This window comes from Cetorhinus maximus, chromosome 9 (genome assembly GCF_964194155.1).
Source record: "Cetorhinus maximus chromosome 9, sCetMax3.hap1.1, whole genome shotgun sequence".
NCBI classification, from domain to species: domain Eukaryota; kingdom Metazoa; phylum Chordata; class Chondrichthyes; order Lamniformes; family Cetorhinidae; genus Cetorhinus; species Cetorhinus maximus.
In genome coordinates this window covers 133951962-133975848 of record NC_135887.1, presented here as the reverse complement: position 1 = coordinate 133975848, position 23887 = coordinate 133951962, and the positions used below count along the sequence as shown (strand labels likewise).

At 43.0% G+C, this 23887-nt stretch overlaps 1 protein-coding gene across 1 annotated transcript in view; it reads left to right on the top strand.

Annotated features, from left to right (window-relative positions):
- Nucleotides 1-737: 737 nt before the first annotated feature.
- Nucleotides 738-23887, top strand: part of bbox1 (butyrobetaine (gamma), 2-oxoglutarate dioxygenase (gamma-butyrobetaine hydroxylase) 1) — a 236871-nt gene continuing 213721 nt past the window's right edge. Inside the window, exons 1-2 of the mRNA XM_078549550.1 lie at nt 738-1266; nt 9194-9308. Of these exons, the coding sequence (XP_078405676.1) occupies nt 889-1266; nt 9194-9308 (493 nt within the window). The 5' untranslated portion in view covers nt 738-888. The remainder of the gene's footprint in view (nt 1267-9193; nt 9309-23887) is intronic.

The following is a 23887-nucleotide window of genomic DNA, read 5'->3' as shown; positions in this document are numbered from 1 at the left end:
GGGTCAATTCTATCAAAGAGAGGCATTGCTGGTGAGTATACTTCTTTCTTCCCTTAAAATATTGGAATACTCACAGTTGTGAGGCAAGGTGTTGCATTGACGCTTTTTATCCTCTTCGCCAGTTGTAATAAACTTGAAACACAGGACTAGTTTCTTGTAAGAAACAAGAAACTTTATTTACTGACTCCTGATGAGGCTACATGTTTGTTCCAAGACCAAGGCTAGAAAGCTCTGCCCCTAAGATTCGCCACGCTTAGGGCTGATTCGTCTATACAGTCACATGATCCTCATAACAGTAAGGAATGGTTTAACATACAATCGTTAAAATGCCTGTCAAACATCCAATCCCAATACGGTACAAGAATTTTTGGGCATCTTTGAGCATCGGTCATATCTCTGTGAAATTTGTCATTTTGCTCCATAATCTCAAATACAGATATTTTAACATAAATAATTGCAGTTGGTTACTGGGATTAATTATGAATTTTAAAGGAAACATGGATTTTAATTTCTCATTCTTGGTAACTCATAGAAAAGTTGTATTTTAATGTGAATTTTTAAAGCAGAGTAATGTTAATCAGCAACAATGTTTTCTAAAATTATATTATTCTTCATAGTCTCTCTCCACAGGGATCTTTGTATTCATTAGGATTAATTGCCCTGAATGGAGACATTGTATCTGACCATATGGTAATTCCGTAGTTTATGTATGTTTCTAAAATGCTTTCACATTAATGACATTGACAATTAACTTTTCTTGATCATGTTTGGATTTATAGAAGCATCACTGAATTTTGAGTGGACGGTGAGAATCCTGCTTCAAGCATTTGGAGTGAAGATTTAGCGTGAGAGGCAGCTGTCATCTTCTGAAAAATTGCGAAAGCGAAAATGTGGCGTTCAATTACAAAACATTTGCTGAATAACAGAACATATCGAAATGGAATGCAGACAGTACTGGTTGGACAGAACACTTTGTGTCATCCCAAACAAGTTGTTTCTTTTCAAGGTTACAGACAACACACACCTGCAGCTTTCAACATAAGTGTGCCAATTCAAGCTATTCAAAAAGTAGAGGCCTTTGATAAACAACGATGCATCACTGTTCACTGGGAGGATGGAAGCCACAGCCAATATCCTTATGTATGGTTAAGGGATAACTGCCAATGTCCCCAGTGCTTCTTGCCTTCAGCTAAAGCAAGAAGGCTTCCCATTGAAGATTTGGATGTGAACATTTCTGCGGAGAAAGTCACTTTGACTAATTCAAAGGTATTATTAGTTTGAAAAATTCTCAATGCAGCGCATGTATACTTCCATATCTATATGTCTTGTCTACATATTAATTTAGAACCATTTAGTGCCCGCTCTTTCATCTCTCCCACCCCCAGTGCTCGCTTTCTCTCTTGTCTCTGCCAGTGCCCCCTCTCTTCCCCAGTGCCCACTCTTTCTCTTTCCCAGTGCCCACTCTTTCTCTCCCCCAGTGCTTGCACTCTGTCTCTCCACCCCCCAGTGCCTGCTCTTACTGTGAATTACTTTAAAACCATATTAAATAATATAGAAGAAATTGTCGTCAAAACTTCCATATGGGAAATGCAGAATACTTAGTTTTGCGAATCTTAGTCACTTTTATCCTATTTAAAATCAGGAATAAAATTGAAGTTTTCAATAAAAAAAAGGGTGATAGCTGTGAGTCATTGTGTGATGCCACAATATCATAAGTGATTAAGATAATATACAAAAGCCTGATTGTGTGTATTATTGTGTTTGGAATATAAATGGATGTCAGATCCAGAAGTTACATTCAACTTTGATGCCTATATTTCTGCTGACTTCAAAATGCACTTCCTTCATCCTGGCAGAGTTTTCAGAGTTTCATGATTCAGAATAATAGCTGAAACCTCCACTAACCCTTCCTGATCTCCCTATAATCATTTAGTGACCTTTGTGCAGCGATTCTACATTTCAGTTGCTTTTTGGGGACTTAAAGTTTTTTTTAAATAATTAAAATGAGCAAATGTAAGTGCTTGTGAACACATGGTTATTTCTATTTTCCTCAAGGATTCTCTCAATTACAGAGAGAGTAACATGATTGGAAAGTAAAAGTGACGCAATACAGTATCTAAGTCAATTATCGTTTTAAAAGGAGCATTGTATGCAGATCTTGAAGTTTCAAGAATAAAAGCAGAAAACCTTCAAAATCACAAAACTTTCTCAGACAGTAATAATTGGCGAGAAACGAGCAAGAATGTAAAACCAACCTAAGGGTGGGAAACCAAGGTCATTTATGTTGATGTAATTTGTGATGAGGATTTAAACTTTGGTCTTGTTTATTGAGACTTGAATGTTATAATGTGATAGCTACAAAGCATCTCATGTGCATATTCCACTTAAGTGCTTAATGGCCTGAAAAAACAAATGGCTCTCTACTTATTTCTGTAGAAACTGGTTTGCTAAAGTATATGGTTCAAGCATTTAAGATGATAATTTTCGAAGACAAACTATTGAACAGTAAATTACAGCTATTTATTTCACTATTATTTGTCTGCTAGCCCACAATGCCAGTAGCACTGAAGGTTTTTTTTTCTGCCTTATCATCATAACCTGGTTCATTCCCACAAAGTAGAATTGAGTGAACTGTAATTTTAGGTAGTCTGTATAATTTCTTTTCCACACTATATTTTTCACAATTTTACAGCAGGAACTATATTCGATCCCGCCTATTAGCGAAAATCTGAAGGCAGCAAGAAAACAGAATTGCTTTGATATGTTTGAACTTTAAAATAGTGATTAAATCCAGAACGTGTGTCAATATGGGAATCTTTTGAAGTTCTTTTGCTGTAAATCAGCTTGCAGCATAAGTCATTTACTACTAAGTTGGATATAAAAGGTGAAAGGTGCAGTTGTACTTAGGCTTATCTACAAATTGCAGTATACTTTTTTTAGTGATCTGCCTATCAATTTTCTTAACCTGTAATCTGAAACGGTGAGTTTAATATTCCTTTAATGGGACTGATGCTAGTTTTACCTGTGGAAAATGTGTCCTGCCGTTGGATGCAACACCGTGGCTGTGACTTGGGCCAGGGTTTTACATTGGTTGGGTGGGCTTGGCGGGAGCGGGTGAGGGCGGCCGAGAACCCGACAGCTGCCCTCGATCGGCTCCGCACCGCCATTTTACGCAATTAAGAATTTATTTTAACAATTTAAGGCCTGCCTAGCGTAATACGCATCAGCGAGAAGGGGTGGGCGGGGGCTCAATGTCCGCTGGGTCCAGTGGTGGCCCAGCGGGCGATTCAAAAGCGGCCGCGGCAGCCATGCGAAGGCTACCATTGATTTGGAGGACCCTCATTATGGAGAACTTCAGTGCTGAACACGGCAGGCGGGAGGGCGGGTTGACGGGGCAGTCCGCCCCGTGTTTTTCCGATGAGTGCCTCGCTGCCCTCCTGGAGGAGGTGGCAGCAAGCTGGGATATACTTGTCCCCGGGGACGGGAGGAGGAGGCCCCTCCACTTCACCAAAAATGCCTGGGAGGAGGTGACATCCAGGGCGACCTTTGATCTGGTGAGGCGCACATGGGTGCAGCGCCGTAAGCACTTCAATGATCTGCGATCGGGGTGGGTGAGTACCAGTTGGCATGGGTCGCTTAGCACAGCAGTTAGGAGCCATGTGCCCAGGTCAACCGGTCGCGGTGAGGTTGGGGTGCCACAGGGAGGTAAGAGTGCAGTGCACGGAGGTCAGAATGTCTGTAATAGCAACCATTCCACAGTTGTCTCTATATTGATGTGAGCCTCGAATGTGGAATCCCCATTGATAATGGAAAGACGAGGGCCCCCTGATCCGGGTGCCAGACATGCACAGTAACAGTGTAACGACTTCAACTAATGACATGTTGTTGTTCTTCCTTTCAGGCTCACCAGAAGCCATCGGGGTCAGGAGCCTGAAGGCCCGCCGCTCACCCCAGAGGACACAGACTATAGATTCAATCACCAGCGTCACACCCTCTCAGCCAGGCAGGCACCAGCGCAGATACCAGCACCTCGGTGGGCATTAGATCGTTGGATAGTATCTAGGTGCATAGCGGTGAGGCCGCTTCACACTCACTTGAGGTGCAGGTGGAGGCGGAGAGTGCCCAGGGCGCCGGCAGTCAGAGGACTGCTGGAGACCAGGAACACGCTCAGTCAGTGGCTGATGATGTGCCTCTGGAGTCTTCCCTGAGGCAGCAGATGCTGGAAGTCCAGCAGGGTGTATGGGAGGCTCTGGCGGAGATACATGAGGGAATGCATGCATGGTCTCCGTTGTGGAGGAGTCCATGCGGAGCATGAGCAATGCAATGACCCTCATAGCCAAGCGCACTGCCTGCTCCATGGAGAGAGTGGCGACTCTCATGGAGAGGCTGCTCCAGGAGCTGAATCAGGGCTTTCTAGAGAAGCAAGCCCTCACACCGGCAATGACTTCAGGTGGTCAGTGTCAGTGTGGGAGGTGGATTGGGCACCCAGTATCCCAGCTAGGTGCCTGTCCATCAATGGTGAGCAGGGAGGTTCAAAGTGACCTGACGGCATACGAGCTCCTTCTTGTCCCTGCGAGCTCCTCTCAGGGCGCTCCGGATGACGGCAGTAGCTCCTCCGCCTCTCTGCCAGTGACCACGGCATCCGATGAGGCTGCCACAACTGGGGAGATGCCAGCCGTGGCACTGGCTGCTCCCTCCCAGGCGGGGCCAGCACAGGCCCATGGATGTGCACTTGCGATGCCATGGCATACAAGGCTATGGGCCTAGTGCTGGAAAATGGGATTAGAATAGTTAGGTCATTTTTTGACCAGCGCAGACTCAATGGGCTGAAGGGCCTTTTTCTGTGCTGTAGACCTCTATGACTCTATGGCTCCATGGGCCAGAGGACGCCCGCAAAGGTCATCAAAGCCAACAGGACAGCAGAGTGAGCAGGCTGTCTCCAATGCCAGTGCCAGCGAGGGGGAGCACCTAGACCTAGCACCCCGGAAGTGAAAACTTAAAGCACCTTAAGCACAACACGGCTTATCACTGGTGATATTTTTTCCCCCACTTTTACGTTAATTATTAGTAGGTGTGATGGAGAACACCTTTCCATTTAATTTGTTTTACCTATGCCAGGCACCACATCAATAAATGTGTTTGTGTTTAACAAGCCTCTTGGTGCTTCATTAGCTCTGCAGGTGCAGGGTAATCCATGATGTTATGAGTGACTTGTTTGTCATTGAACTTTATTGAAATGGCACATAGTGCATGTTGTTCACCAAGCAAATGTTCCTGTCAGGTATCAAGTATGGAGCCTGCAGCCCTGGCATGTTGTGGTGGTTCTTCTTTGGTAGGCTAGCTGAAGCAGCATTGGATCAAAGCCTCCCGGGTGTCCTTGCCTCCCTGGAGGTTGCCCAGGTCAGAGTCTATCCCCTCAGCGTTCTCCTGACCGTGCTCGACCTCGGATTCACTAATGGATTCATCGTCTGCTGCCAGAGCAGCTGCGTCAACATCTTCTGCGTCCCCCCCTTTCCAGCGCCAGATTGTGGAGAGTGCAGCATGCAACCACAATCAGTGACACATGATCTGGGAGTATTGCAGTGCGGTCCAGGCATCGGAAGCACATCTTGAGAAGATTGATGGTTCTCTCTACTATTGCCCTTGTGGAGGCATGGTTCCTATTGTACCACTGCTCGGCCTCTGTTCTTGGATGGGGGAGAGGCATCATAAGCCACCTTCTGAGGGGATAGCCCTTGTCGCCTAGCAGCCATCCATCCAGCCGGACTGGAGCACTGAAGAGCCTCTGCACCTGGGAGTGTCTCAGGATGTAAGTGTCATGGGAGCTGCCTGGGTACCTTGCACAAACTTGCAGAATCTGTATCCTATGGTCACACACTATCTGCATGTTCAAGGAGTGGAATCACTTCCTGTCGATAAAGGCACCGGGCTCACCCGCTGGTACCTTGATGGCCAAGTGTGCAGTCGATTGCACCCTGGATGCGGGGGAACCCAGCAATCATGGAAAAGCCTCTGGCTCGCTCTGCCTGGCTGGCCTCGTCCATGCGGTAGTGGATGAAAGTCAATGCACACCTGAACAGAGCGTCTGTCACCAGCTTGACACAACTGTGGATAGATGATTGGGAGACTCCACAAAGATCACCCACTGATCCCTGGAAGGAGCCGGAGGCATAGAAGTTGAGGGCCACTGTGACCTTCAGCACCCCTGACATGGGGTGTCCACCCACACAGTTGGAGCTGATCTCAGGGCCGATCATTTGACAGATGGAGGTCAAGTTCTCCCATTGCACCTCAGACACATTGAGGTAGCTGCATCGCCGCCTGTAAACCCTGGCAGCAGGATAGTGGCGTCTTCTGCTGCCCCTTTCGCCTTGGACTTCCTGTTGGCCCTGTGCTCTTTGTGCCTGTGCCTGTCCTCCCACAGGTCGCTCCCCTGAAGGCTGATTAGGGACACCTGGCCTCCTCTCCCTTCTGCCCCTCTCTTCCTCCTCAGAGGAGGTGCCTCCAGCAGAGACCACAATCCCCATTCCCAGGGTAAGGGAAGGCTGCCTGATACCTGGAAGGCCCCAGGTATTATGACTCCTCTGGAGTCCTGAACTGAAGCCTGTTATTTCTGTCAAAGCAGCTCTGAAGCGAAATGAAATTGTCCTATTCACACAAGGAAGCAGCAGTAAGTTAAAAGCTAAAATACTAACAACTCGCATTAGCGAGCCCACTCACCCCTCTTATCCCGCCCATGGATGAGATTTTTGAAAACGTGGCTTGTTGTGCCTGTGCGACGCCCTGAAAATCGCACGGGCTGCATAAAATCAAAGACAATTGGTGCCTCAAGAGCCTTATCTGGCCTGTTAATTAATGGTGGGCACGCCTCTGTCCTCATAGCGCACCCGTCTAGTGAAATATCGCAATGGTGCACGGTGACGTCATGACGCACGTCTGATGTCATTGCGTGTCATTTTACGTTCCGGCATGTCGGGCGTGTGACCGCACGCCAAATATAAAATTCTGCCCTTGGAATTTGTCAAGGAGGAGGGAGATTATCTTACAAAGTTTCAATACTTTCATCCTGGATTAATTTTACAGTTTATAAGTGAATTGAAAAGAAAAATTAAATGACATGTTCCGAGATGACGTTACATCTCTTTCTTCTCTCAGATTATGTAATTATTAATACTGGTGTGTAGAAACAACTTTGGACACTTTGGGCGTCTCAACAGAACATATTTCTTAAAATGCTGGAATGTTTCAATAATCTTTTAGTTAGCATTTGTTGTTTGCCATTCAACTTTTTTGACAATGAATTTGTTGTAATGAATGCCGAAAATATATTTCAGCATCTGTCTTCAATACCCCGTCGTCTTTCTTTGACTGCAAGTTCAACTAAAAACTATATCAAATCTAATGAGCCAACAGCAAATTTTTAAAGATTAAAATATTCACCACCTGCAGACATAGACACTGTACAAATTACTTCCTTATCTTGAGGCTTGCTGTCACTATCAAACTTATCTGCTGAAGCCCTTGTACACTTACATAATTATTAATTTTTTTCACCATGATTATCAATAGATTTTGAAGTGGTAGCAAGAATAAAAACACTTTTGTATTCCACCTGGGCACTTGCTCAATTCTCGAACTGCACTTAAGCCGATGGTAAACCAGGCTCTCTGTTGCTTCCCTTCTTGTTTTTCAACGGCCTGATCTATCTAGTGTTATTTTCTGATCTTGTATCTCTCTATAGATTTTCATTTTCTGTACTTCACTCGCTGGCAGATTCCAAAAATAATGAAAAAGTAAAAGTACGGGGAAGACAAGTATTGACGGTTTGTAAATATTTATTTGCAGATAGACAACTTGAATGTATTCATCCGTGCTTCGTATAAAAATAAAACCCTGTGTATTTTAGATAATTGTGTAAGAAAGGTTTACAATAGCAATACAGATGTGAAATTTTAATTTTAGTAATTTCTTTTATTAATTAGAATGAACTCCTATTTTTCATCCTCACATGTCTCTCCTGATGTTACTTCAGTTCACCCTAATTCTTTTGATTCATTCTTTGTGCTAGAAATTTCAATGAAGACACTAGAAAATTTAATACTGTTTAGCGGGTTTTATTGAAAGTTACAGGTTTAACAGCGAAAACCAGCTGGAAAGCCAAAGTCCTAAAAACAACCTAGAGTAAACCAAAAGAACAAATCTTTACATTACTGATCTGGGACACACAAACGTGTCCTAACTGAGGCAGTTCTCTTCTATCTTGCTTGCAGGCTCCAGGGCATATGCTCACCAGAGCTGCTAGAAATCTCTCCTTTTAAATTATCAAGTCCTAGGTGCACATAACCAGTGCTGTATCCACCCATTACATCCAAAAAGGACAGTTAAGTATAAACCCATACAAGGTAAAGCTAATGAGTGGACATGCATCTTATCAATAATTTAGATAACGAAGATAACTACCATTCTTTGCACTGGTGGTAGTCAGTCACCTTATCACATGACATATTCTATCTTTGTCTGATTATCATTCATCTCTGAAAACCCATTGGTTCCAGAGTTGATTTTGAATCTCATATTTCTCCAATATCAGGCTGTATCATTCCACATCTCTCCATTAATTTATTCTTTCATTTCAGTATGGACCTTCTACCTTCTTGGTGTATTGGTTTTATGTTCCATTGATTATTTCACCTTCTAAAGCATGAACACTGGACAGTAATGGAGACAACAGGGGTCTCACCACCAGCTAAAGAGCTGGTGAGAGCCCCCCATTGACTCTTAATAAAGACTCGTCCAATTAACTGCCTCTCAGGCATTTAATTAGACAGTGGCAGGCCTTCCCTATCAGTCAAACCATCAGTTGGCGTTTGAAAGCAATCCATTTTGACTCATTCCTCTAATTGTATCTCTTTTCTAGATTGCCAGTTTGCCTCTATTCAAGCCCTTATACAAAAAATTCAGTTACAATTGGGAATTTCCTCTTATGGGAGAAATCACATTGTTGGCTCACATCTTACTCCTTGGTGTTGCAAGCCATTTATACATGGATGTAGCAATCCACAATATAATTTTTTCATCTTTTATTTTCTCAATAAATTAAACATTTAGTGCTAATGGCATAGTTATAAATAAAATGACAGATAAAAGTGGTAATTTCAAATTCCATTCTGTGATTATCAATGTCTTCCTCCAGATTTCTGTTGTATGGCCTGACCAGCATGTCAGTGAATTTGATTCTAGTTGGTTGAAAACAAGAAGTTTTGCCCAATCAGCAAGAAAAGAGAAACAAGAACAGCTTTTCTTAACAGGTAAGAACATTATTTCTTAAATCTCCAATCATTGCACCTAGGCAAGTGGATGATGTGAATGTGAGCGTGTGTCTTGAGAGGTTTAGCACATTAAAAAACATTACATTTCAAATTGCTGCCATGGAGTTAGTTTCTGGTATAGCATAAAATGTTGCAAAAATATCTTTATATATGGAAGAACATTATGCTTTAGCAAATACATCTGTAAATATTATTACAGAAAAATAGCATCAGAACGTGGGGAAAAACTGAGGCATGAGCTTTTTCTAGTTTTAACCTGTTTTATGAAACAATGTGGCATTGCACACAACACAGTATGTTAAACTCTTGCATTTGTTCAACTTAAATGCTGTAGGATATACGAAATTTAGGATATAACAGGGCTACATATCCTTTTAACCAAAAAAAAAATACGATTAATCATCACCTAGATGATTGTCATATTTTTATTGTGGATTTTGAACTATTCTCTCCTGCAGGTTATCTATGATCCTCTGGTAGCTTTCCTGCACATTTCCCAGCATAAATGTATAAAAATGCATCAAGACAATCATATTAAAAGACATATTATGCTATGTTGATCTAATGACCCTGGTATTTACAGAAAGGTGAGTATTGTAATATGCCTTTAAGGGCTATCAGCATGACATCACAAGAATAGAAATATGTCATGTAATCCAGTTTTAGTTTCATTTTTGCTTTGAACAGAACACACACACACCCTGATGCCTTCAAGCTTTATAACTATGTATAACTGTTCTCATGTGCCTAGTCTTAATGAATGAACCCACAACGCATTTACCTAATGCCTTATGAGCAATTGGTGCCCTCTGCCTTGTACAGTAAATAAGCCCAAGGTATTATATCACTATAGTTACATGACATGGTGATCAGCGGTGGTAAGACAGGTGGCACCAAGATTAAGACATGGTGAACAGCCTTAGATTGTGCTACGTGGCATGAGACAACCCTCGACATTTTGATCTGACCGCAATGAAGTTGCAGCGTCGGAGAGTGCTGAAAATGTAGCGCCGTGACTGTGAAGGAAACACACAGCACTTAGCTAGTGCTCAAATAAAGAGCTGCAAATATGACCCCACAATTGCAAATGTGATCCCGCTATTTGAGAAAGGAGGGAGAGAGAAAAAAAGGAACCACAGATCTGTTAGTCTGACATTAGTAGTAGGGAAAATGCTAGAAATTATTCTAAAGGCTGTGATAACTGGGCACTTAGAAAATAATGCTGAGATTGGGCAGTCACCATGGATTTATGAAAGGGAAATCATGTTTGACAAACCTGTTGGAGGGTGTTGCTAGCAGAATAGATAAGGGAGAACCAGTGGATGTGGCGTATTTGGATTTTTAGAAGGCTTTCGATGAGGCCCCACACAGGAGGTTAGTAAGCAAAATTAGAGCTTGGGGGAAATATACTGCCATGAATTGAGGATTGGTTAACGAATGGAAACAGAGATAGGGATAAATGGTTCATTCTCAGGTTGGCAGGCTCTGACTAGTGAGGTACCGCAAGGATCAGTGCTTGGGCCCCAGCTATTCACAATCTATATCAATGATTTGGCTGTGGGGAGCAAATGTAACATTTCAAAGTTTGCTGATGACACAAAACTTGGTGGGAATGTGAGTTGTGAGGAGGATGCAAAGAGGCTTCAAGGAGATTTAGACAGGTGAGTGAGCAAGAACGTGGCAGATGGGATATAATGTGGAAAAATGTTAAGTTATCCACTTTGGTAGGAAAAATAGAAATGCAGAGCATTTCTTAAATGGGGAGAGATTGGAAAATGTTGATGTCCAAAGAGGCCTGGTTGTTCTTGTTCATAAGTCACTGAAAGCTAACATGCAGGTGCAGCGAGCAATTAGGACGACAAATACAATCTTAGCCTTTATTGCAAGGGGATTTGAGTACAGCAATAAGGAAGTCTTGCTGCAGTTGTATAGAGCCTTGGTGAGACCACACCTGGAGGATTATGTGTAGTTTTGGTCTCCTTACCTAAGGAAAGATATACTGACCATGGAGGGAGTGCAATGAAGGTTCACCAGACCAATTCCAGGGATGAAGGGATTGTCCTATGAGGAATGATTGAGGAGTCTGGGCCTAGAGTTTAGAAGAATGAGAGTGAATCTCATTGAAGTGTACAAAATTTTACAGGGCTCGACAGAGTAGATACAGGAAGGATGTTTCCCCTGGTTGGGGGGGTGTCGAGAGCCAGGGGACACAGTCTCAGGAGAAGAGGTAGGTCATTTAGGACTGAGAAGAGGAGGAATTTCTTCAGCTGGAAGGTGGTAAGTCTTAGGAATTCTCTACCCCAGAGGGCTGTGGAGGCCCAGTCATGGAGTATATTCAAAGCAGAGATCAATAGATTTCTAGATACCAATGACATTAAGGGATAGGAGGATATTGTAGGAAGATGACGTTGAGGTAGGAGATCAGCAAGATCTAGTTAAATTGTGGAGCAGGCTCAAGGGGCCCAATGGCCTACTCCTGCTCCTATGTTCCTATGTAAGCAGACGGATCCCTCGTGGTGAGATTGCAGCCTATAGGCCGTCAGTTCAATGAGTGGGACAGCACATCGAGAGGACCAGCATCGGCTTAGCTCAGTCAGGAAAGGTGAACGACCTGGGTGTGGGCAGGATCGATAGCAAGCAAGGGAGAGTCAAACAAAAAAAAAACTAAAAAAAGAACTGTCCTAAAAATCAGGCCAGAGAAGGTTGTGATTATAATGCGTGGCTTCGAGAGTTGCTGAACAATAAACTGCATAAAAAATAAAGACACTATTACTCTGTGGTGTGTTCCCACTGCAATTTGTCTTCATGGGCGGAGCTTCAGAAAAGTACACAAAAGCGGCTACAGTGACACTCATCCTGGGTGCTACAGAAGAAGGAAGGTCAAAGGGGTATTGTCAGAATGTCCACAAAATTAGTTAGTTTGAATTGGGATGCAACTGATCTACTATCCAAATTCAAAACGCTTATGCAATGTACAGAACTATGGTTTCTTGGTTCAGGTGTGTCTGACGGGCAACCAGACAGGCAAGCCATAAAAATTTGCCTAGCAATTGAGAATGAAGGTTTACAGAGGCTGAACATGTCAGGATTAACAGAAGAAGAGCTAAAGAATCCCCAAAAGATATGGACTACATTGGAAAACCGGTTCACAGTCAGGTTAAACTTCTATATTCATCGACCAGAGTTCATGTCATTCTGACAACAGCGTACAGAATCCGTAGACCTCTTCATTAGCAGACGCAGAGAAAAGGATAGGTAGTGATTTTTAAAATGCAGAGTTAGCAGACAGAATTGTTGAGTTGGCAATAGCATCTGCTCCCATGGAAGCATGCCAGAAAGATCTGCTAGACAAGTCCAAAACATTTAGCATCAAGGAGCTACTCAAGGATGGACAAGTACAAAGCAATCCTCGCAGGTCAACAAAGCTTACAGGTCTTAAGTACAACACCAGTTGTTTACGCACTCACAAGAACACTCAAACCTAGCAAGTTATGTGGAAGGTGTGGCCTTCTGCAAGCACCAAGGAAATGCCCAGGTTTTCAACAATTCTGCAAGGCATGTGATAGAAAGGCCCATTGGCAGTGACAGTAGAGCAAAGGCTGATTCAGCGACAAAGAACCGTGCACTGATCCAAACAGACCGAGCACAAAGTGTACCTTCAAGCAAAAAGAACAACCATCCGGTGCCCCTAAGAAATATATACATAAGCGATTAACAAACCACAAAATAGCGATGATGTGCACGATGCGATGAAGAACGGTGACCACATATTTCACACTGTCATTCTCGTGGAAAACATTGATGCCACCACACCATCCAAAATGTCTGCCAAGATTCAAATTATCTGTCCTAAGAAGGGTAGCAACTATTCATTATTGGCCAAGATTGACAAGGGACAAATGCCAACATACTACCTCTGTGAATTCTAAAAACATGTATCCACAGACATGGAAGGCATGGCGAAACCTACTACAATGAAACTTCCAGCGTACAACAGTTCACTAATTCCATATGCAGGATCCATAGTCCTGGAGTGCAAGTACAATCAATCCTCCTGGGTGTCACAAATGTTCTACATGGTGCAAACTAAAGGTCCAGCAATTAGAGGTCTACCAGCATGTTGTGACTTCACACTAGAAACAACCCATGGAATTGGTCAGGCATACAAGGCAGATCAACTTCAGCAACTACTCATCTCACAGAGAAGTCCCAAGAGCTTACTACATTTCGTATCCCAGCCCATTGGCCAGCTGCTCCCTTTGCGGTGACAGAGGATGAGGTTGAAGAGGTCACAGGCAAAGGGGATTCGGAAGGAGAGGAGAGCCTCTGAGATTCCTGAGTGGATGACCCTGGGGTGTCTAGCTGCCGCTCCTCCCTTCCGGTGCCGAGACCCTGGCCTGACTCATTGAGGAGAAGGAACACCCAGGGGTTGTCAAGGTGCCCTGTTTCCGCCTCACATTGCCACTGCAGGAACTCACCCATGGCTACCATGATGGAATGCAGGTCTGCGCGCATCTCCGCGTTCTTGCTGGACCGGGGTCTCCATGGCCCTGCCATCCTTCCCAAGAGATCTCCATGTACGCACATGTGGGCACCACTTCTTCAGAGAGCAGGTGGATGCACTCCTCTGACATGCGTGCCACTCTGTCGAGAGCTTCCAACAGGTCTGCGTGATTTTTCCTGTCTTCTGCTAACTTTCCACAATGAGTTGGAAAGCCGAATCCAGACGCTTGTCATCTGACTCAGACCTCACAGATGCCTCTTCCCCAGCAATCCTCCAAGTACTGGGGAGCTCGGCTGAGCCTGCCTCCTCCTGCTGCGGACACAATTCCATGCAGTGACCACCAGATTCTGAACCTGAGCATGCTCTAGATCTAAGTCCCACCGAGGTGTATGTCTCTGCGCTGGTTGAGGGTATGTGTAAGTGCTGTGATGGGTCTTCCAAGCTGCTTATTTCCAGCTCTTCAATGGAGGAGGTGCCCTCTTGGCTGGAGGTGAGGACCTGGATGGAGCTGAGGGACGAACTGGCTGAGGGTGTTGGTCGCTTGGCAGAGTTTCCTGTGAACTAAAGTAGAGCAAATTAGTGCATGGCAGCAGAGTCAAAGGCAGGAGAGAGAGCACTGACAGTTGCATTGAAAGAGGGATGATGTGGTGAAGGAGCCTCACTTGGGTGTTCGCTGCCGACCTCACTGTTGTCACTGGCATAGTCAACATCCCCACCAGTCAGTGTGATGGCACACTCCTCAAAGTGAGTGAGGGGTCTAATGTGGGCCACTCCACCCCCCGCTGGATAGGGACCTATCCCTGCTGTTGTGAGCCAGCTTCTTCTGCATGAAAACAGATGGAGAGAGTGCAAACAGGACTCATGGCACTGTGTGGAATGTTTGTGTGGTGAGCAGAGCCATGGATAGGATGAGGACGTGAGCTTCAGAAGATATGAACCTGATGGAGAAGTGAGTGTGTGTGTGAGAGTTAGTGGCGTTGTCCCTTGAGGTGTGAGATCTCTGTGGATGTGTGATAGGTTTTTGAGTGTGTGAGTTGAGAGTGATGAGAAGAGTGAGTTACCCTGGTGGAACGGATGAGAGCATTCACCCTCTTCCTGCACTGGGTGGCTATCCTCTTTTGCAGAGCATTGGCACTGACCACTGCTGCCATTGTCTCCCATGCTGGATTGGTGACCTTGCTTGCTGGTCTTCACCCAGAGTGGGGGAAGCGGACTTCGTGGCGGGCCTCCACTGTGTCCAATAGGCGCTTGAGGGAGACGTTGCTAAATTTGGGGGCAGTATGTTTCCTCTCTTTGGTAGCCATCAGTTCCCAGCAGCTCCCTATCCCTTGAAAAGTGTCAGCTCTATGTAGGGGCGCCTTTTAAATATGGCTCATGGATCACTGAAGGCCTGAGGTGACGGCTGGGTGGGTGCATTAGGGGTTGCCCCGCCAGCGACCCAGCGTATTTCCTGGGAATGCGTACTTAATGCGGCAGGAATGGGGCGATACGGCATGAAAAGCCCCCATTGCAGCCGACGAGTAAAGCATCCCTTTTCCCGCCCACTACCGCACTTAGTACAAATCTGGGACAATTCCGGCCTACATTTCTATTTATTCCAGCGCTGACATACGTCCTGATCCAAGTAAAATAGAGGATATTAAGGCCGTGCCAACTCCTCAAGATAAGGACAATCTTCAAAGATGCCTAGATCTCTTTAATTTCTTGCCTCCATATGTTTCCAATTTTGTTCAAAACCTTCATTGTTCAGGGAATTGTTGAGAAAGGATGTGTCTTTCATGTGGCACGAAGACCACCAATATCTCTTCAAAGCACTGAAACGGTCATTATCGGAAGCATCGACTTTGCAATTTTACGATCCTAAGGAGACAACTTCCTGGGTGGCATAGTGATAATATCACTGGACTAGTAATCCAGAGGCTACGGCCACTTTTCTTACTTTTCTTTTTGCATATAGTGTTTTTTGTCTCTTTTTGTTCCTCATCACCACATTGCCCTGACCCTGTCTTTATTTCTTTCCATTTGCCTCTTTTGTTTTCTATGTCACATTTTTTATGAATCATTCTCTGCAATGTTGCATGCTAGGCTGACATTTATTGCTCATCCCTGCTAACCCTTGAGATGGTGGTGGTAGACTTTCCTCTTGAGCTGCTGTACTCATTGTGGTAAAGATATGTAGGGAGGGGCCTGAGAGTCCCTTCCTGAGTTTCACTTAGATTTGGAGCCATTCTCTGGATGTAACAGGAATGAGTGACTATGACAAAGAATGTGTTAAAACAACAGTTTTACTGAATATTGAATAATGATTACAATAATAATATGACAATTATAATTGATAATACATTAATATATAAAAATAGTAAAAGAAAGAAATAAAACTTTAATGAAAAGTGAAAGCGCTTTATATATATCAGAAGAAAAGAAGAAAGACAGATTTTTCTAAAGCACAAAGAATAACCCCAATTTGGTCTGTTTCACAACAGCTCCCCAAAATGGATACCCCCAATTTAGTCTGTTCCACGACAGCACCCTAAATTGATACATATATTACCATCTTCTTGGTACATACATTACCAAGTTGCTGAGTAACCCCACGGGTGGGCACCACGGTCAGTCATGCCGTTCCTGGCCCTTCCTCCCGCCTTCAGTGGCGACTATTCCACTACGTCTGTAGTCCAAGAGTCACTGACTGCAGTAAGAGACAGGACTTGTGATAAACAAAAGACAACTTATTTTAGTATTCTAGCTTGAAAAATGGAAAACAAAGATGTAGTCTAAATACCAGCTGTGCGTGGCCAGTATGGAAAAAATAAAGCCTGGGAAAACAGGTCATTACCGATTATTATTAGGCCAGCATTTTTTGCCCATTCCTAATTTCCCTTGAGAAGATGGTGGTGAGATGCCTTCTTGAGCTGCTGCCATCCATGGTACTGCTTAAAAAGCCTAGGCGATTTGCTGCATTGTACCCATGGTATGCCGATAGTGGAGGGAGTGAATGTTTAAGGCAGTGGATGTGGTATCAATCAAATGGATTGCTGTGTCTTGGATGGTATTAAACTTATTGAGAGTTGCTGCAGTTGCATCCTTGCAGATATGTGGAAAGTACGCCATCACAATCCAGACTTGTGCCTTTGTGATTCAGAAGAAAAACCATTTGCTGCAGAATACCCAGTCTCTGACCTGCTCTCATAGTCACGGCATTTATTGTTTATTAGGGCCCCTAAATATTTATATTGAGGGACTTGGCAGTGGTAATGCCATGAATGTTAAGGGGAGATAGTGTGAATGTTACTTCCCACTTAGCAGCTCCAACTTAACTGTTGATTAGGTCTTGTTGCATATGGGCAAGGATTGCTTCAATGTCTGAGGAATTGTCAATAAACATTAGCTGTTTTGAACATACTTTTTCTTCTCATTACTCTCTCCTTACCTTCCATTCCCTACATTTGGGACCTGTCAAGATTATGTCCACACTATGGTTTGGTTTCCATCTTTGTGTTGTGAAAGGACAGTTATGACAGTTGAGAATACCTAAGACACTTGGAAAATTTTAATAGCTGCTTTGTAAATAGGCAGGATGAATGGTAGCACAAAACACTGCAATTAATATAAGTTCGGATACATATGAGCACCCATTATATGGAAAAATGCTTACACCATGTACAAGCTAACACATTACGAGGGATGCAAATGATGAACGTTACATTGCATGATATGTTTCCATCATTTACCTTTCTTTATGATATAGAAGCCCATATTCATAATTGTATTACATGCCCAACAGCAGTTTTGTTAGAAAACTTCGAGGAAGTTTGTTCCAGACTCCAACCACTCGCTGGATGAAAAAATTTTTCCTCACATCACATTTGCTCATTTTGCCAATTATTTTAAATCTGTGCTCTTTAATTCCTGACGTTCTCTTGAATGGGAACAGTTCCTCACTATTTATCCTGTCCTTACTCTTCAGGATCTTGAATACCTCTATCAAGTCTCCTCTCAGCTTCCTTCTCTACAAGGAAAACAGTCCCAACCTTTCCAATCTATCCTCATAGCTGCAGTTCTTCATCCTGGGAATCATTCTTATGAATCTCCTTTGTACTCCCCCCAATACCTTCACATCCTTCCTCAAGAATGGCACCCAGAACTGGGTGCAGTATTCCAGATGAGGCCTAACTAGTGTCTTATACAAGTTCAACATGACCTCCTTACTCTTGTACTCAATGCCCCTATTAATAAAGCCTAAGATACTATATGCTTTTTTAACTGCTCTATCAACATTCCCTGCCATCTTCAATTACCTATGTACGTATATATGCTTCGATGTGAAAAACAGAAAGGCAGAGTATTATTTAAATGGTGATATATTGGGAAATGTGGATGTACAAAGGGATCTGGGTGTCCTTGTACACAAGTCAATGAAAGTAAATCGGCAGGTGCAGCAAGCAATTAGGAAGGCAAATGGTATGTTGGCCTTCATTGCAAGAGGATTTGAGTTTAGAAGTAGGGATGTCTTGCTGTAGTTATACAGGGCCTTGATGAGACCACACCTGGAGTATTGCATGCAGGTTTGGTCTCCCTACCTAAGAAAGGATATACTTGCCATAGAGGGAATGCAGTGAAGGTTCACTGGGCTGATACTGGGGATGGCAGGACTGTCGTGTGAGGAGAGATTTGTTCGATTGGGCCTATATTCACGAGAGTTGAGAAGAATGAGGGGGGATCTGATTGAAACATATAAAATTCTAACAGGGCTAGACAGACTGGATGCAGGGAGGATGTTTCCCCTAGTGGGGGAGTCTAGAACCAGAAGCCACAGTCTCAGGATATGGGACAGGCCATTTATGACTGAAATGAGGAAGAATTTCTTCACTCAGAGGGTGATCAACCTGTGGAATTCTCTACCACAGAAGGCTGTGGAAGTGGGTCAAGAAAGAAATTGATAAATTTTTGGATATTAGGGGCATCAAGGGGTATGGAGAGAAAGTGGGAATATGGCGTTGAGATAGAGGATCAACCATGACCATATTGAATAGCGGAGCAGGCTTGAAGGGCCAAGTGGCCTTCCCCTGCTCCTAGTTTCTGTGTGTCTAAACACCGAGGTCTCTCTGTTCCTGTACCTCATTTAGAGCTCTCCCTTTGTTTTATACTGTCTCACCATATCTTTCCTGCCAAAACGAATCACCTCACGTTTCTCTGCAGTGAACTTCATCTGAACTTGTCTGCCCAATTCACCAACATGTCTATGTCCTTTTGAAGTTCAAAACTATTCCCATCACAGTTGACAACATTTCCAATCTTTGTATCATCTGCAAATTTTGAAATCATGCCCTGCACACCACAGTCTAGGTCATTAATATATATCAGGAAGAACAAGGGTACCAACACTGACCCCTGAGGAACTTCACTACAAACTTGCCTCCAACCTGAAAAACAACCATTTACCACTACTCTCTGTTTCCTGTCACTCAGCCAATTTCTTATCCGGGTGCCTACTTTCCCTTTTATTACATGACCTAGAATTTTGCTCACAAGTACGTTGTGTGGCATTGTATCAAATGCCTTTTGAAAATCCATATACACCACATCAGTAGTGTTTCCTTTATCAACATTCTCTGTTACCTACTCAAAAAACTCCAGCAAGTTAATCAACATGATTTTTCCTTGATGAATCCATGCTGGCTTTCCTTAATTAACCTGCACTTATCTAAGTGATTATTGATTTCACCCCGTACTATAGTTTCCAGAAGTTTCCCTACCACTGAGGTCAAACTGACTGGCCTGTAGTTGCCAGCACCCCTTTTTAAACAAGGATGTAACATTCACAGTTCTCCAGTCCTCTGGCACCTCCCCTGTGTCTAAGGAAGACTGGAAGATTATCACTAGTGCCTCTCAATACCCTTGGATGCATCTCATCCAGCCTTGGTACTTTCTGTATTTTAAGTAAAGATAGCCTTTCCAACACCTCCTTCCTCTTGATTGTAAGTTCTTCTAGTGTACCAGCTACCTCCTCTCTCTCACCTCAGCCTGGGTAACAAGTTTCTCCTTTGTAAAGACAGATGCAAAGTACTCATTCAACACCTTCGCTATTTCTCCAGTCTCCACATACAAGCCCCCTTTTTTGTCCCTAATTGCCCCTAGTCTTTCTTTTACCACCCTTTTATTATTTACATGCTTATAGAAGACCTTGGGATTCCCTTTTATGTTTGCTGCCAGCCTCTTTTCATGCTCTTTCCTTGCTTTTCTTATTAGTTTCTTCACTTCCCCTCTGGTCCTTCTATATTCAGCCTGATTCTCCATTGTATTTTCCACCTGACACCTGTTGTACGTGCACTTCTTCCTTTTCATCTTTACCTCTATCTCTCTCGTCATCCAAGGCACCCTGGATTTATTTGTCCTATCTTTCCCCTTCAGTATACTTTGACATTGCCTGCAATACTTTTTCTTCAAAGGTGGCCCATTGTTCAATCACTGTCTTTTCTGCCAACACTTAATTCCAGCTCACTTGACTCAGATGCATTCTCTTCCCATTGGAGTTGGCTTTCCCCCAGTTAATTACCCCTGCTCTGGATTGGTCTCTGTCCTTTTCCATGCTTAACCTAAACATTATGATATAATGGTCACTGTCTCCTAGAGGCTTTCCCACTTATATGTGATCCACTTGGGCAAACTCATTCCCCAGAACCAAGTCCAAAAGTGCATGTCCTCTCATTGGACTGGAAACATACTGCTGTAGAAAATTATCTTGAACACATTCCAGGAACTCACGTCCCTTTTGTCCTTTTGTACTATTCCTATCCCAGTCTATATTTGGATAATTGAAGTCCCCCATTATGAATACTCTATAACTCTTGCACCTCTTCATAATTTCTTTGCAAATTTGTTACAGAAATAACATCATAATTCCATTTGTCAACCTGTGCCTGCAGTTCACCACTCTTATTAATCACACTCCGTGTATTCACATACATGCACATTAGCCCTGATTTAGACTTTCTTACTTTCTCGCTTATTCTGACCCCATTTAATGACTTACTGTTGCCTACTCTAATTCAAACTCTGCAAGCATTCTATCTACTCTGATGCAACTCTCTGATATACCCTCATTATCAGTTGATACTTCACTACTTCTTGCTGCCAGTTTTTCTCCTTTCCTCTCTGACTATCCCCCCAAATTCCCATCCCCCTGCCAAATTTTTGCCCGCTCACTTAACCTGCCTATATTTCTTTGCAGAAGCTCTACCTGCTCTTGACAACTTACTTTCCTTCCTATCTTAGTGCCATCGGCAAATTTAGCTACCATACATTTGCTCCCTTCATCCAGGTCATTGATATGGATTATAAATAGTTGAGGACCCAGCACTGATTCCTGTGGTACCCTACTAGTTACAGCTTGCCAATCCAAAAAAGACTCTTTGCTTCCTGTTAGCCAACCAGTCCTTTATCCACACTAATATGTTACCCTCTACACCATATACTCTTGTGCAGTAACTTTTTGAAGTGGTACCTTATCAAATGCCTTTTGGAAATCAAAGTACACCACATCTGCCGGTTCCCCTTTATTCACCTTGAATGTTACTTTGTCAAAAACTCTAACAGATTAGGTAAACACAATTTCCCTTTCGCAAAACCATATTGGCTCTGCCTGGTCAAATCGTGTTTATCTAAGTATCCTGCTGTAACCTCCTTAATAATGGATTCTAGCACTTTCCCTATGACAGATGTTAGGCTAACTGGCCTATAGTTTGCTGCTTTTTGCCTCCCTCCTTTCTTGAATAAAGATGTTACATTAGCTGTTTTCCAATCCACTGGAACCTTTCCAGAATCTGAGGAATTTTGGAAGATTATAACCAATGCATCTCTGCTATCAGTGCCACCACTTCTTTTAAGACCCTAGTATGCAGGCCATCTGGTCCTGGGGACTTTTCAGCCTTTAGGTCTAATAGTTTTCATAGCATCCTTTCCCTGGTGATGGTGATTATATTAAGTTCATCCCTCTCTGGCATCTCTTGATTTTCAAGAATCTTTGGGGAGTTTTTTAGATCCTCTACCGTGAAACAGACACAAAATACCTGTTCAACACCTCCATTTCTTTGTTTTCCATGATCAGTTCCCCAGAGTCACTCTCTAGAGGACCAACACTCGCTTTAGTTATTCTCCTCAAAGTCAAATACTTGTAAAAACTTTTACAATTTTTAAAATTATTAGCTAGCTTTCTCTCATGCTCTGCTTTCTGCCTCTTTATTATCTAATTTGGTCATTCTTTGCTGGTTCTTAAAATCTGTCCAATCTTCTGACCTACCACTAATCTTTGCAGATTTGTACAGTGTTTCCTTCAATTTAATACCATCCTTAACTTCCTTATTTAGCCACGGATGATGCATCCTTCTCAAAGAACCTTTCTTTCTCACTGGGATAACTCTTTTCTGAGTATTATTAAATATCTCTTTAAAAATCTGCCACTGCAACTCTACTGTGCTACCTTTAACCTATTTTCCCAGTTCACCTTAGCTAACCCTGCCTTCATACTCTCATAGTTATCTTTATTTAAATTTAAAGCACTAGCCATGGACCCACACTTCTCCATTTCAAACTGAACATGAAATTCTATCATATTGTGATTACTGTCACCTAGATGCTCCTTTACCATGAGGTTATTGATTAATCCTGTCGCATTGCACATTACTAGATCTAGGATAGCCTGCTCTCTGGTTGGCTGTAGAACATACTGCTCTAAGAAATTGTCCTGAAAACATTCAATGAATTTATTTTCCATGCTACCTTTGCCAATCTGATTTTCCCAATCTACATGTAGATTAATGCAACCTATGATTATTGCAGTACCTTTCTTACACAGCCCATTTATTTCTCCCTGTATGCTCAATCCTACAGTGTAGCTACTGTTAACGGGCCTATTAACTATTCCCACAAGTGACCTCTTACCTTTACTATTTCCTGTCATCTTATTAGTTCAGGAGGCACTGCTACTTCTTCAGGGCATCTAGGGATGGGCAGAAATGCGGTATTGCCAATATTGCCCCTGTCCTTAAAGTTAAAATACACAGTTCTCCTTCATGATTTAAAACTTCTAAGTATACGGGAGGAGGGCTTTCTTTGGCCTATATGAGAGATCAAGTGCCACGCTATAATTTGTGGCAAAAAGAGGACTTTGACAAATGCTGAATTATTACTTCACAGCAGAAATGTTTCATAGTGAAAAGCCCCTTATCTTGGTTAAATAGCAAGTGAAAAATTAGTCTGGTTTTCACCATTTGTCTTGGCCACTAAGAACATAAAGTTGGTTGGAAATTTCAAGCTGGCTAGTGGAGACCTTTCCACCACACTAAAAGCAGATGTCTATTGTATAGCTGACGAGGAAATTCTGAGAGCCAGATAATAGCTGTTATCTGCTATGAGAATATGCTGACCATGATTCGATTGGAGTGAGCAAACAGTTTCTGCTGAATTTCCGTGCATTTAGAATAATGGAACGACTATTTGATATGGTGCAGCACAGTACTTTTCAAGCTATTTTCTTATGTGACCCCATTTTAACACTTGAAAATTAATGTGATCCCAGATGCCAGCAGAAACAAACAGCAATTAAGCAGTGACTTTCAGTATATAATTATTGAAGTTTGCATATTATTGATCAACATATATAAAAAAGAAAATCTGTGTTTTTAAAGTACTTTGTAAAAATATTATTATTTTATGTATTCATATAGATTTCAGCCAAGCTCTCCATATACCCCGGTGATAGATGACTCATTGAAGCACGTCTCCCCCAACCAGCACACATACTGTAATCAGTCCCTCAGCCCCTCACTCCTTTACCCCACACAAACACACACAAAGTTATCAGACTCTTTTGCCCTTTCCAACAAACACAGTAATTAGCCCTTCTCCCCTTATGTATACACACACATACACACACACACAGAGTAATTAGCCCCTCTCCCCAACACACACTGCAATCAACTCCTCCCCTCATGCCCCTCCCGTGCACAAATACACACACACAGTAGTCAGTCTTCTCCCCTTCCACCCACAGTAG